This window comes from Papilio xuthus, unplaced genomic scaffold, assembly GCF_000836235.2.
Source record: "Papilio xuthus unplaced genomic scaffold, Pxut_1.1 DF825928.1, whole genome shotgun sequence".
In the NCBI taxonomy this organism is placed as follows: Eukaryota; Metazoa; Arthropoda; class Insecta; order Lepidoptera; family Papilionidae; genus Papilio; species Papilio xuthus.
In genome coordinates, this window is record NW_013532721.1 from 3,337,610 (window position 1) to 3,349,362 (window position 11,753).

Consider the following 11,753-nt stretch of genomic DNA (forward strand, 5'->3'; position numbering starts at 1 on the left):
GTCCAACGCTTTGTATTTTTTTTTAAATTATTTGAATTTGGAGAAGTGCGAAACGACTTTTTAAAAAAAATACTTTAGAATATTTTGTTATGTGTTATTTAATTTTATTACGACATTATATTAAACTCATTGTTACATCTTTCTTACCTAATTTATTAAATAAACATTGTATGTTTTATCAGTATGAAATTTTTTAAATTCTTGTAATTAAACAATAATAGAAAGTTACGTTTTGACTCTCTTCAAAATAGAACACAAAAGTAAACTGAAGTATTGAAATTATTTTAACGTAAGCACCAACGGCAAAATATTTAGTGTAATTAATAACGGAGTAAGCTTATTTTATTAGATTCCCTAAACTGTATTTTTAAGCTTTAATTACGAATATTTTTTAAAAAAGGTACTGAATGTTTCGAAATCCACCAAATCAAAATGTGACGTCACAGCCCACACAAATGTTTGTCGGCAAAAGTATAAAAGAAGCCGACACTTTGTAACGCCGCTCTTTCGTCGATTGGGAATACGTTGATTGGCTGCTCTGCACGAATCCTGTTGATTTTTCAAATATGGTGGAACAAGGACAAGGAACATCGGCGCTGACTTCCAAGCTGCTGGAACTTATGCGGGTGACTGGATATCCTATTGAGCAGAGGAACGGCCAGAGGAAGTTCGGACCGCCCCCAGACTGCAAAGGCTTCGTACCACCGAAAGGCTGCGAAGTCTTCATTGGGAAGCTGCCCAGGGAGATCTATGAGGATGAACTAGTCCCGATCTTCTCTAAAATTGGCAAGATATATGAGATGCGATTAATGATGGACTTCTCCGGTTCCAACCGAGGGTATGCTTTTGTGAATTACATGAGGAAGGAGGATGCCGATGAAGCGGTCAGGAAATTGAATGGATTCGAGATCAGACCCCTGCGAAAAATCGGTGTCGTTAAATCTGTGGATAATTGTCGCCTATTCATAGGCGGTATACCGAAGACTAAATCGAAGGCCGAAGTATTTGAAGAACTTACGAAGCGGGTGCCCGGGATCGTCGACGTGATACTGTACAAGAATTGTTTTGATAAACGGCTTAACAGAGGTTTCGCTTTTGCTGAATTTGAAACGCACAGAGCCGCCGCTATGGCAAGACGATCTCTCATACCGGGGTGCGTAAAACTTTGGGATCATGATGTGATGGTTGATTGGGCGGAACCCGAACCTTCTATTGAGGAAGACTTAATGAAAACGGTGAGTTTTAATTTTTCTATCTGCGTAATTTAAAGTTCTTGAATTTCAATCGTTAAAGTTCGCCGTAATTTAAAGTAAACAGTTGTCGCGAGCCTTTGTTTATAACACTTGATATTGTTTAGGTTTATCGTTTAGTTTTATCTGTTAGTACAATGAGTACATTTTACTTGCAGGTAAAAGTCCTGTATGCCCGCAATTTTCAGATACGCACAACGCCAGAAACTATACAAACGGTGTTTGAGACTGCTATAGATAACAAAGTCGAGAGAGTAAAAAAGATATATGATTATGCTTTCATTCATTTCTATCAACGTTCTCATGCTGAGCTTGCTATGACGAAATTGCAGAATACAGAAATCGATGGTAGCAATATTGAGATAAAATGGGCTAAGCCTGTAGATAGGGATTTGTATAGGATACAGAAACAGACTAAAGGCAATGCTAAGTTTAACAACAGTCTTGGCCTTTCTCAAACACTTATGCTCTATAAACAGCATGTGGAGAAACGAGCATATGAGGATACACACAAGGAGGATGAAGGCATTGGCTCTGCTTGTGCCGGGGAGTCCTGTTGCTCTCCCATGGGCGGTTGTCAGTATGTGGCACCACAAGAAAACACTTACACATTGGCTCCAGCTAAGCTTGATGCCTTGTGCAAAAGGTAAATTGCTCTATTTAACAAAAAATATTACTATTATAAGTCTGATATATAAAACTAAAGTGTGTATTGTCTTCCAGGTACATGTGGATGCCACCAGTATACACATATCAGAAGTATCTAGATGCTGCAGGTGCTGAGGTCTGGGTGTCCTGTGTTGAATTGCCTGAAGTAGGCCAGCCATTGTCAATTGTGCCTCGGAAAATTGGACCATTGGTGACCAGACCTTGCTACTCTTTCCAGCAAGCATATGTTCAAGCTGCAGAGTTGGCACTACAGACTATTAAGGTTAGTTCAGTACCCTCTTCATTTATTTCTAGTCCTTTTTATCTATAATTATTTTGTTCTATTTTCAACATATGGTTAATTGTTCTGTTATTTTTCACAGATCTTGCATTCGGATGTTACTCAGCAGTCTGCCCCGCCTACAATCCAGCCGGCCTACACATCCGTCCTGTCCCCAATCCCAAACTGCATGGGATACAGATATGAGTATGCAAACCCCATATACCATAGACAACCAATGTCTGTTGCTCTGCCACCTGTCTGGAGATCTAATATTTTGTAAATCAACTTAAAATAAATTTCCAAAAACACCTGAGAGACAAAATAATTAAATGCAATGCTGTATTGCATTAAATTATTTACTTACAATCTGTTGACTGATCCAGTATTTCGAATTTTAATATATTGTAATAAGTATATAATAATTGACCAATTTAAATTAACATAGTACAATTCTGTTATTGTATTACATAATTTTATAATTTAAAAATTGTTAAATTCTATAATCTGTTGAAACTAGTATTAAAATAAGTAGTAAGTGACTTCAGTATATTGATGAAGAGTGACTTCAATTTGTAATGAGTATTTTGACCAAAAAATAGTATATTTTTATCACTAAATCAAAATAGGCTTAATGACAGTTATTTTTCAAACATGGTTACATTGAAGATAGTTAGGTTAATTTTTATTTTAGTATTGTACTTCCAAACAAGATTTTACATATGTAAAACTGCCCTCTGTAGTGCTTCCTTGTGCTTATACTGTGTATATTCAGAGAGAAGTCCTATAATAATCATTTCTACTGTTCGTTATTTTTTGTGACCTTTGTTAATCGCTAATAAATAAATATAAAACGCAAGTGCTTGTTTTTTCTTAAATATTTAGTTAATTCAAACAGATACTACTAATCTCTAAAAGAAACTGATCTCTGAAATTTCGCATTTATGCAGAACTTCGTATAGAATAAAACGTCAAACCAAAAATTGTGGTGTGGACAAAAAAAAAAATTTGTACAATAATAGATGCACTAAACCAGCCCTGTATGTTTACTCAACTAATTCAACGTAAATGTTTTTTGTATTCAACCTGTTTTCCATGAGTATGGGGATTCCCCGTCCAATTAGGTATGCAAAACGCAAAGGCGTGATTGCCTCGTATATAAATGGATCTCTTTAGATGAACAAATCAAAACGGTACTGATTTTAGAATCTAGACGACATGTGGTCTCCTGTAGCGATTTTAATTTTATTTATTGTCCCATTTATTGCTGTTTCTAAAAGTACAGGTAAGTTTCTGTATTTATACTGGCTACGGATGTAAATAAAAATGATATATTTGATTATGTACTCAATAACTATACTTATGTCACCAAGAAATTGGAAAGGTTACTTCATTTGCCGGAGTCCTTAAGCTCGAGTATTCGTATCCACAAGAGATTTTTTAATTAAGGTTAAATGTTACAGGTCATGTTTGTAGTCAAAATGAAGTTTATAGAAATAATGTGAAAAGCTGTCCTCCTGAAACATGTTTTTCGTTAGTTGCTAAATTTAAATGTGACTCAAGCGAACAAGGACGCGCCGGATGCGCTTGTGTTGATGGTTATTTAAGAAAGGATGTGAATTCTCCGTGTATGCCTATAAAATATTGTCCAGAATTGGCTAATTCCCCAGATTTTAATTAGAGGTAATTTTATTAGTCGCTGTATCTATTAAATTACATATTTAACTCTTGAAGAAAGCTCTCGCATTGTTTACTATTTATGTTACTGTGCCTGGAAATAAACGTCTTGTAATGAACATGTTTGTTTTAATAAAAATTTGCAGATTTCATTGTCAGGTGTTACATTAGCAAGAGGGCGCTGATCTTGGTTTTGAAGTTCAAGCAAGCATTTTTATATTATTTGATATAATGTTTGAATTTAAATAAAATAAAAAAAATACTTAATGTTAATTAAGATTGACAATAAAAAGGCATCTATGATATAATCTTTTCTAAAACTGTTATTTGTCACTGTCATTCGGCTGTAAGTGTCGCAACAATATGTCAACTTGTAAATGTCCATGTATTTAAACTGAGTTTTTGTTAAATTGAAATTAATTGAATTAAAAGGACAATAATACATTTACAACAATATAGGTATATGTAAGGATACAAGAAGGAATATGTTAGGACAAAAGATGATATATGTTTAAAAATACATAAACTTATAAGTGAACTTTTAATTTACTGTTGTGAACATTTATTTTATCAAAAATATATAAAATGTTGCGACGTAAACTTATAAATTCTATTGATTTAATCAATGGAATAAGAAATATACAAAGATTGACTTCGGGTCGTTTGCTAACCTGTAAACTAAAACATACCCTTATTGCAAAGAAAAGTGAAATTAATATTGAAAAAGAGATTAAAAAATTGCAAGATATCAACTCCTTCACATACAGAACTCATACGTGCGGTGAGCTACGTCCAATACATAATGGAGAAAGTGTAACACTTTGTGGTTGGGTACAATATCAACGAATGTCTAAATTTCTACTACTACGCGACTCCTATGGTGTAGTGCAGTGTATAGTTAACAATAATCAAATTAACTTCAATGATATACCTCTAGAATCTATAGTTAAAATAAATGGTACTGTTTCTTTAAGACCCACTAATATGATAAATAGTAAAATGAGTACTGGTGAAATAGAGGTCCTCATAGATAAGTTAGAAGTATTAAATGTAGCTGATAAAGTACCGTTTAATTTAAGAGACCACCAAAAACCTAAAGAACAACTTAGAATGCAGCATCGTTACTTAGACATAAGATTTCCTGACATGCAAAAGAAACTACGGACAAGGTCTTCAATGTTGCATAATATGAGGAAATTTCTTATTGAGACTAATGGCTTTGTAGAAGTTGAAACACCAACACTGTTCTGTCGGACTCCAGGTGGGGCTAGAGAATTTGTTGTTCCCACCCACTATCCAGGATTATTTTATTCTTTAGTTCAAAGTCCACAACAGTTCAAACAAATGTTGATGGCCGGTGGTGTTGATAGGTACTTCCAAGTTGCTAGATGTTATAGAGACGAAACAACAAGGCCAGACAGACAACCTGAGTTTACACAGCTTGATATAGAAATGTCCTTTTCAAATTTAGATCACATTATTACAATGATTGAGCAGTTACTTTATAAAACATTTACAAAACAACTACCAAATCCACCTTTTAAAAGAATTACATATGCAAAAGCTATAGAAAACTATGGTACTGATAAGCCGGACATAAGTTATGATTTAAGATTTAAAAATGTATCACACTTATTCAGTACCGATGATGAAACAACACTAAGTGCTTTTGTTTTACCATATCCTGCTGAATTAGGTAAATTAACTGCAAAATACAAGGATAAAATTAAAGAATTAAAACAGAAAAATAATGTAAGAGTTATATTAAATGAAAATGTTAGTAAAGAGCTATCTAATGACATGAAATGTCACATCCACAGTATTGTAGGAGAGAAAAAAGCTTTTATTCTAGCACTGGGTGACAGAGAAAATGTATGTACTTGTCTCGGTGAAATAAGACAACAAATAGCAGTATTATTACAATCTAGACAATTAATAGAAATTAACAAGGATATAGAGCCGTTATGGATTGTGGATTTCCCATTATTTACACAGGGTGATAATGGCTTGGAAACTTGTCACCATCCTTTCACAGCACCTCATCCTGATGACTTACACATGTTGGAATCTGAGCCTTTTAAAGTTAGATCACTTGCTTATGATATTGTTATGAATGGTAATGAAATTGGCGGGGGGTCAGTGAGAGTACATAATGCAGATCTTCAAGAAAAGCTTTTGCAAATGCTAAATATAGATGCGAGTAAATTAATGCATTTTATAAATGCATTACGGAGTGGTTGTCCACCGCATGCAGGGATTGCGTTAGGCATTGATCGTTTGATGACAATAGCTTGTGATGCAGACTCAATCAGGGATGTTATAGCATTTCCTAAGTCTCATGAAGGCAAAGATCCTTTGTCTGGTGCACCTAATTTTATTACCGAAGATGATAAAAAATATTATCATATAAATATTATTAAGTAATATTGATTAATAAAATGTGACAAGTATATGTAAATGTAACAATGTAAATAGATATAATAAATTATTTTTTAACTATTTAATGACTTTTGTTTAATTGGATTGACATACATACAAACTCATATACTTAATATATGCACTAGACATTATCTTCCCGTTTTAGTTGGGTAAAAAAGAACACGATAACATCTGTATAATTAGTTAAAACTATTGTTACAATTAAAGAACACTGATAAGAAAATTAGTTAAATAGATGAGTGTCCTAACCAAAGGTAGCTACTTCTGTCACATTGTTTTATGACGATATTCCTATACTTTATGAAATATTTTTTTCGACTGACGGGAGTTATAGACATACATTAAAGGTCAGAAGGGTGATGTAGATCAAGTTAGACGTTTCGGCTATCTTTTGTTTTTACCTTTTTTATTTTAGTTTTGGTTTATTAAAACAATTTAGTAACATGCCATATTGTTCCTTGCAAACTCATCTGACAAATTGTGTTTTTTTATATGAATGCTGTAGAACTTGCTCAATATTCCAACCGATTACCGATACTTAATGTTTACCGGTTGTCTGTTTACATTATTTTTTTCAAACGCTTATATTTATAAAAAGTTAACGATTTCCGTTTTAAAATTAGCCACTTATTCTGTATGATTAAAGTATTAAATGGTAAAAAAATGTAATTGTTTTTGACACTATTGTTAACACGTTCCATGCCACTACGGTTTTTTCGTATGTAAGTCAACTCTCCAAGCCAGTCGGTAGCAGTGCACGTGTTATGATTACGCAGTGGACGCCGTGGACGGTAGTCTTCTTCTTATATGAGCCATCAATTGAACTTAAACTTTGAAATAATTTTTAGTCGAAGCATGCTGATTTTTTTGCGAGAATTATTTCTTTTACTCACGTCCATAACTGCGAGGGATAAGAGATTTTGTTTATCCACAGCATTATATTAACTCAATTCAATGTATTATTTGGATTTATAATAATTTCTTTATTTCACTATCGTGAAGTCTATAAACAGAACCAGTTAAACATTTTATGCAATGTAATAAATTATGATACCCTAGAAAATACTAATACCAAGTAATAAGATAATTTTAACTGGATAATACCTAATTAGCGTAAATAAAATAACGCTAAAAATGTATAAAAGTTGTGCCAAAAGTAGACGACGCTATTTTTTACTTAAAATGTCGAAGAGGCTAGTACTTATATTATCAATAGCGAGTTTATTAAAAATCGGTAAGAAACGTACATATTACAAAAATTATGTAACCTTTAAAACATTACGGTTAAATATTTTAGGACAAAATAAATAACGTAAAAGGTTAATACAGATCATACTACAAATAATACATAGATAATATAATACCAGGGATTCAAAAATAAACAGTTCATTTAGAGTTTTTCTAATAAATCTAAAAGTAATGTACATATTTAATTTTCATGATTTTCATTGATTTCATTCATAATTTGATTTTCACATATATGAAGAACTAAATTGTTTAACAGTACAGTTAAATAGTAAAGTTAAAAACAGTTAAGTAGTAAACTTTTAAGTAATAAGATTTTTGTAACATTCTTTGTAGTAACGCCTATTTTTTTCCGATAGCTATTGAATTTTATTTAGAATATTTGATTATACGTTTAGTTTCGATTTTAAGTTTAGCTTATTATTTCTCATTTCACGTCTATGACGTTAATCGTCAGTTTCTGAGACCAAAACTCCAGTTTAAAACAAATTGTTATCTCTGTCAGCGAAAAAAAAAACAGGAACGACGATATATTTTATACAGAGCTTTTGGAATCAGAAGCCCATGGTTAGACATTGATTTAATAAGGCTGATTAAATTGACATCATTGGCCGCGTGCTCTGTGGTCTTACTTTGTACAAGCAATTTTTTTAACATCCTGTACAATGTCAATTTATTTATTTTTATTTATTTTTCAGTTTCTGCCGGCGTCCTGAACATAAATGGATCTATTGGTTTGTCCATAGGAAGCGAAGGTAGTCAGGGACCGATTGAAATCATAGCAGCTAAGATTTCAAGCTTGAAAAATAAGTTATTAAATCTAGGAAGCATTTTTAGTGGTGGAAGAATTCCTTCTTTATTTAAAACAACTTCGTCTCCTATCACTCCTACGACTAAAAATGTGGAAACATCTAAAATCACTGTAGCACCTACAACTGGATATCCGGACACTTCTTGGATACACATGGTGCTCACTAGAAATAGGTCAGGCACATTAGAAAATACTCGATCAGCGACCAATACTACTGCTTCTGAGGCAACTGAAAAACCAACAGCCAAGACTACTGAGGCAAATGAAACACCTACAACCATAGCTACTGAGGGAACCAAAACACCTACAACTATTTCTACTGAAGGAACCAAGGTGCCACAAGCACCCAAAACTGAAGATCCTAAAACTTCCGAGACAACCGAAGGACCAAAAGCTAACGCTTCTGAGGCAACAGAAGCATCTACGACTATAGCAACTGAAGCTACTGAGACAACCGAGACTCCTACAACTAAAGCTACCGAGGCATCTACAACTGAAGCTATTACAACTTCTGAGGCAACAGAAGCATCTACGGCTGTAGCAACTGAAGTTACTGAGACAACCGAGACTCCTACAACTAAAGCTACCGAGGCATCTACGACTGAATCTATTACTACTTCTGAGGTAACAGAAACATCTACAACTATAGCAACTGAAGCTACTGAGACAACCGAGACAACTACAACTAAAGCTACCGAGGCATCTACAACTGAAGCTATTACAACTTCTGAGGCAACAGAAGCATCTACGACTATAGGAACTGAAGCTACTGAGACAACCGAGACTCCTACAACTGAATCAACTGAGACAACCGAGACTCCTACAACTAAAGCTACCGAGGAATCTGCGACTGAAGCTATTACAACTTCTGAGGCAACAGAAGCATCTACAACTATAGCAACTGAAGCTACTGAGACAATCGAGACACCTACAACTACAGCTACCGAGGCATCTATAACTGAAGCTATTACAACTTCTGAGGCAACAGAAGCATCTACGACTGTAGCAACTGAAGCAACTGAGACAACCGAGACACCTACAACTAAAGCTACCGAGGAATCCACAACTGAAGCTATTACAACTTCTGAGGCAACAGAAGCTACTACGACTGTAGCAACTGAAGCTACTGAGACAACCGAGACTCCTACAACTGAATCAATTGAGACAACCGAGACACCTACAACTAAAGCTACCGAGGCATCTACAACTGAAGCTATTACAACTTCTCAGGCAACAGAAGCATCTACAACTTTAGCAACTGAAGCTACTGAGACAATCGAGACACCTACAACTAAAGCTACCGAGGAATCCACAACTGAAGCTATTACAACTTCTCAGGCAACAGAAGCTACTACGACTGTAGCAACTGAAGCTACTGAGACAACCGAGACTCCTACAACTGAATCAATTGAGACAACCGAGACACCTACAACTAAAGCTACCGAGGCATCTACGACTGAAGCTATCACTACTTCTGAGGCAACAGAAGCTTCTTCGACTGTAGAAACTGAAGCTACCGAGACAACCGAGAATCCTACAACTAAAGCAACCGAGGCATCTACAACTGAAGCTATTACAACTTCTGAGGCAACAGAAGCATCTACAACTATAGCAACTGAAGCTACTGAGACAACAGAGACACCTACAACTAAAGCTACCGAGGCATCTACAACTGAAGCTATTACAACTTCTCAGGCAACAGAAGCATCTACAACTTTAGCAACTGAAGCTACTGAGACAACCGAGACACCTACAACTAAAGCTACCGAGGCATCTACATCTGAAGCTATTACAACTTCTGAGGCAACAGAAGCATCTACGACTGTAGCAACTGAAGCTACTGAGACAACCGAGACTCCTACAACTGAATCAACTGAGACAACCGAGACTCCTACAACTAAAGCTGCCGAGGCATCAACGACTGAAGCTATCACTACTTCCGAGGCAACAGAAGCTTCTTCGACTATAGCAATTGAAGCTACTGATACAACCGAGACACCTACAACTAAAGCTACCGAGGCATCTACAACTGAAGCTATTACAACTTCTGAGGCAACAGAAGCATCTACGACTGTAGCAAATGAAGCTACTGAGACAACCGAGACTCCTACAACTGAATCAACTGAGACAACCGAGACACCTACAACTAAAGCTACCGAGGCATCTACAACTGAAGCTACTACAACCTCTGAGGCAACAGAAGCATCTACGACTGTAGCAACTGAAGCTACTGAGACAACCGAGACTCCTACAACTGAATCAACTGACACAACCGAGACTCCTACAACTAAAGCTACCGAGGCATCTACGACTGAAGCTATTACAACTTCTGAGGCAACAGAAGCATCTACAACTATAGCAACTGAAGCTACTAAGACAACCGAGACACCTACAACTAAAGCTACCGAGGCATCTACGACTGAAGCTATCACTACTTCTGAGGCAACAGAAGCTTCTTCGACTATAGCAATTGAAGCTACTAATACAACCGACACTCCTATAACTGAAGCTACTGAGACAACCGAGACTTCTACAACTAAAGCTACCGAGGCGTCTACAACTGAAGCTATTACAAATTCTGAGGCAACAGAAGCATCTACGACTGTAGCAACTGAAGCTACTGAGACAACCGAGACTCCTACAACTGAATCAACTGACACAACAGAGACTCCTACAACTAAAGCTACCGAGGCATCTACGACTGAAGCTATTACATATTCTGAGGCAACAGAAGCATCTACGACTGTAGCAACTGAAGCTACTGAGACAACCGAGACTCCTACAACTGAATCAACTGACACAACCGAGACTCCTACAACTAAAGCTACCGAGGCATCTACGACTGAAGCTATTACAACTTCTGAGGCAACAGAAGAATCTACGACTATAGAAACTGAAGCTACTGAGACAACCGAGACTCCTACAACTAAAGCAACCGAGGCATCTACAACTGAAGCTATTACAACTTCTGAGGCAACAGAAGCATCTACAACTAAAGCAACTGAAGCTACTGAGACAACCGAGACACCTACAACTAAAGTTACCGAGGCATCTACAACTGAAGCTATTACAACTTCTGAGGCAACAGAAGCATCTACGACTGTAGCAAATGAAGCTACTGAGACAACCGAGACTCCTACAACTAAAGCTACCGAGGCATCTACAACTGAAGCTATTACAACTTCTGAGGCAATAGAAGCATCTACGACTGTAGCAACTGAAGCTACTGAGAAAACCGAGACTCCTACAACTGAATCAACTAACACAACCGAGACTCCTACAACTAAAGCTACCGAGGCATCTACGACTGAAGCTATTACAACTTCTGAGGCAACAGAAGCATCTACAACTATAGCAACTGAAGCTACTAAGAGAACCGAGACACCTACAACTAAAGCTACCG

At 36.0% G+C, this 11,753-nt stretch overlaps 3 protein-coding genes across 4 annotated transcripts in view; all 3 read left to right on the forward strand.

Moving 5' to 3' along the window:
• The first annotated feature begins 482 nt into the window (after nucleotides 1-482).
• On the forward strand, nucleotides 483-2,491 carry LOC106125213 (probable RNA-binding protein 46). Of its 2 annotated transcripts, none has more exons than XM_013322321.1 (4): nucleotides 483-1,235; nucleotides 1,409-1,896; nucleotides 1,974-2,181; nucleotides 2,282-2,491. In XM_013322321.1, the coding sequence occupies exons 1-4, from the start codon at nucleotides 567-569 to the stop codon at nucleotides 2,459-2,461; spliced, it is 1,545 nt and encodes a 514-aa protein (XP_013177775.1). In that variant the 5' UTR covers nucleotides 483-566; the 3' UTR covers nucleotides 2,462-2,491. The 2 variants fall into 2 exon arrangements, with proteins under 2 accessions (XP_013177775.1, XP_013177776.1); XM_013322322.1 differs by having other exon boundaries at nucleotides 1,439-1,896.
• A 1,524-nt stretch (nucleotides 2,492-4,015) lies between these two features.
• Nucleotides 4,016-6,307, forward strand: AspRS-m (aspartyl-tRNA synthetase, mitochondrial). Its single transcript, XM_013322758.1, has one exon. It carries the CDS (start codon nucleotides 4,441-4,443, stop codon nucleotides 6,277-6,279), a length of 1,839 nt encoding a protein of 612 aa, XP_013178212.1. The 5' UTR covers nucleotides 4,016-4,440; the 3' UTR covers nucleotides 6,280-6,307.
• A 1,169-nt stretch (nucleotides 6,308-7,476) lies between these two features.
• Nucleotides 7,477-11,753, forward strand: part of LOC106125056 (flocculation protein FLO11-like) — an 8,880-nt gene continuing 4,603 nt past the window's right edge. Inside the window, exons 1-2 of the mRNA XM_013322141.1 lie at nucleotides 7,477-7,528; nucleotides 8,238-10,402. Coding sequence (XP_013177595.1) covers nucleotides 7,477-7,528; nucleotides 8,238-10,402 — 2,217 coding nt within the window. The remainder of the gene's footprint in view (nucleotides 7,529-8,237; nucleotides 10,403-11,753) is intronic.

Bases quoted from the DNA above. Each gene is read 5' to 3' on its own strand.
- LOC106125213 (XM_013322321.1), top strand. From the start codon at position 567: ATGGTGGAACAAGGACAAGGAACATCGGCGCTGACTTCCAAGCTGCTG. The intron at 1,236-1,408 runs GTGAGTTTTAAT...TTTTACTTGCAG, and splicing joins AGGAAGACTTAATGAAAACG to GTAAAAGTCCTGTATGCCCG. The intron at 1,897-1,973 runs GTAAATTGCTCT...ATTGTCTTCCAG, and splicing joins CTTGATGCCTTGTGCAAAAG to GTACATGTGGATGCCACCAG.
- AspRS-m (XM_013322758.1), top strand. From the start codon at position 4,441: ATGTTGCGACGTAAACTTATAAATTCTATTGATTTAATCAATGGAATA.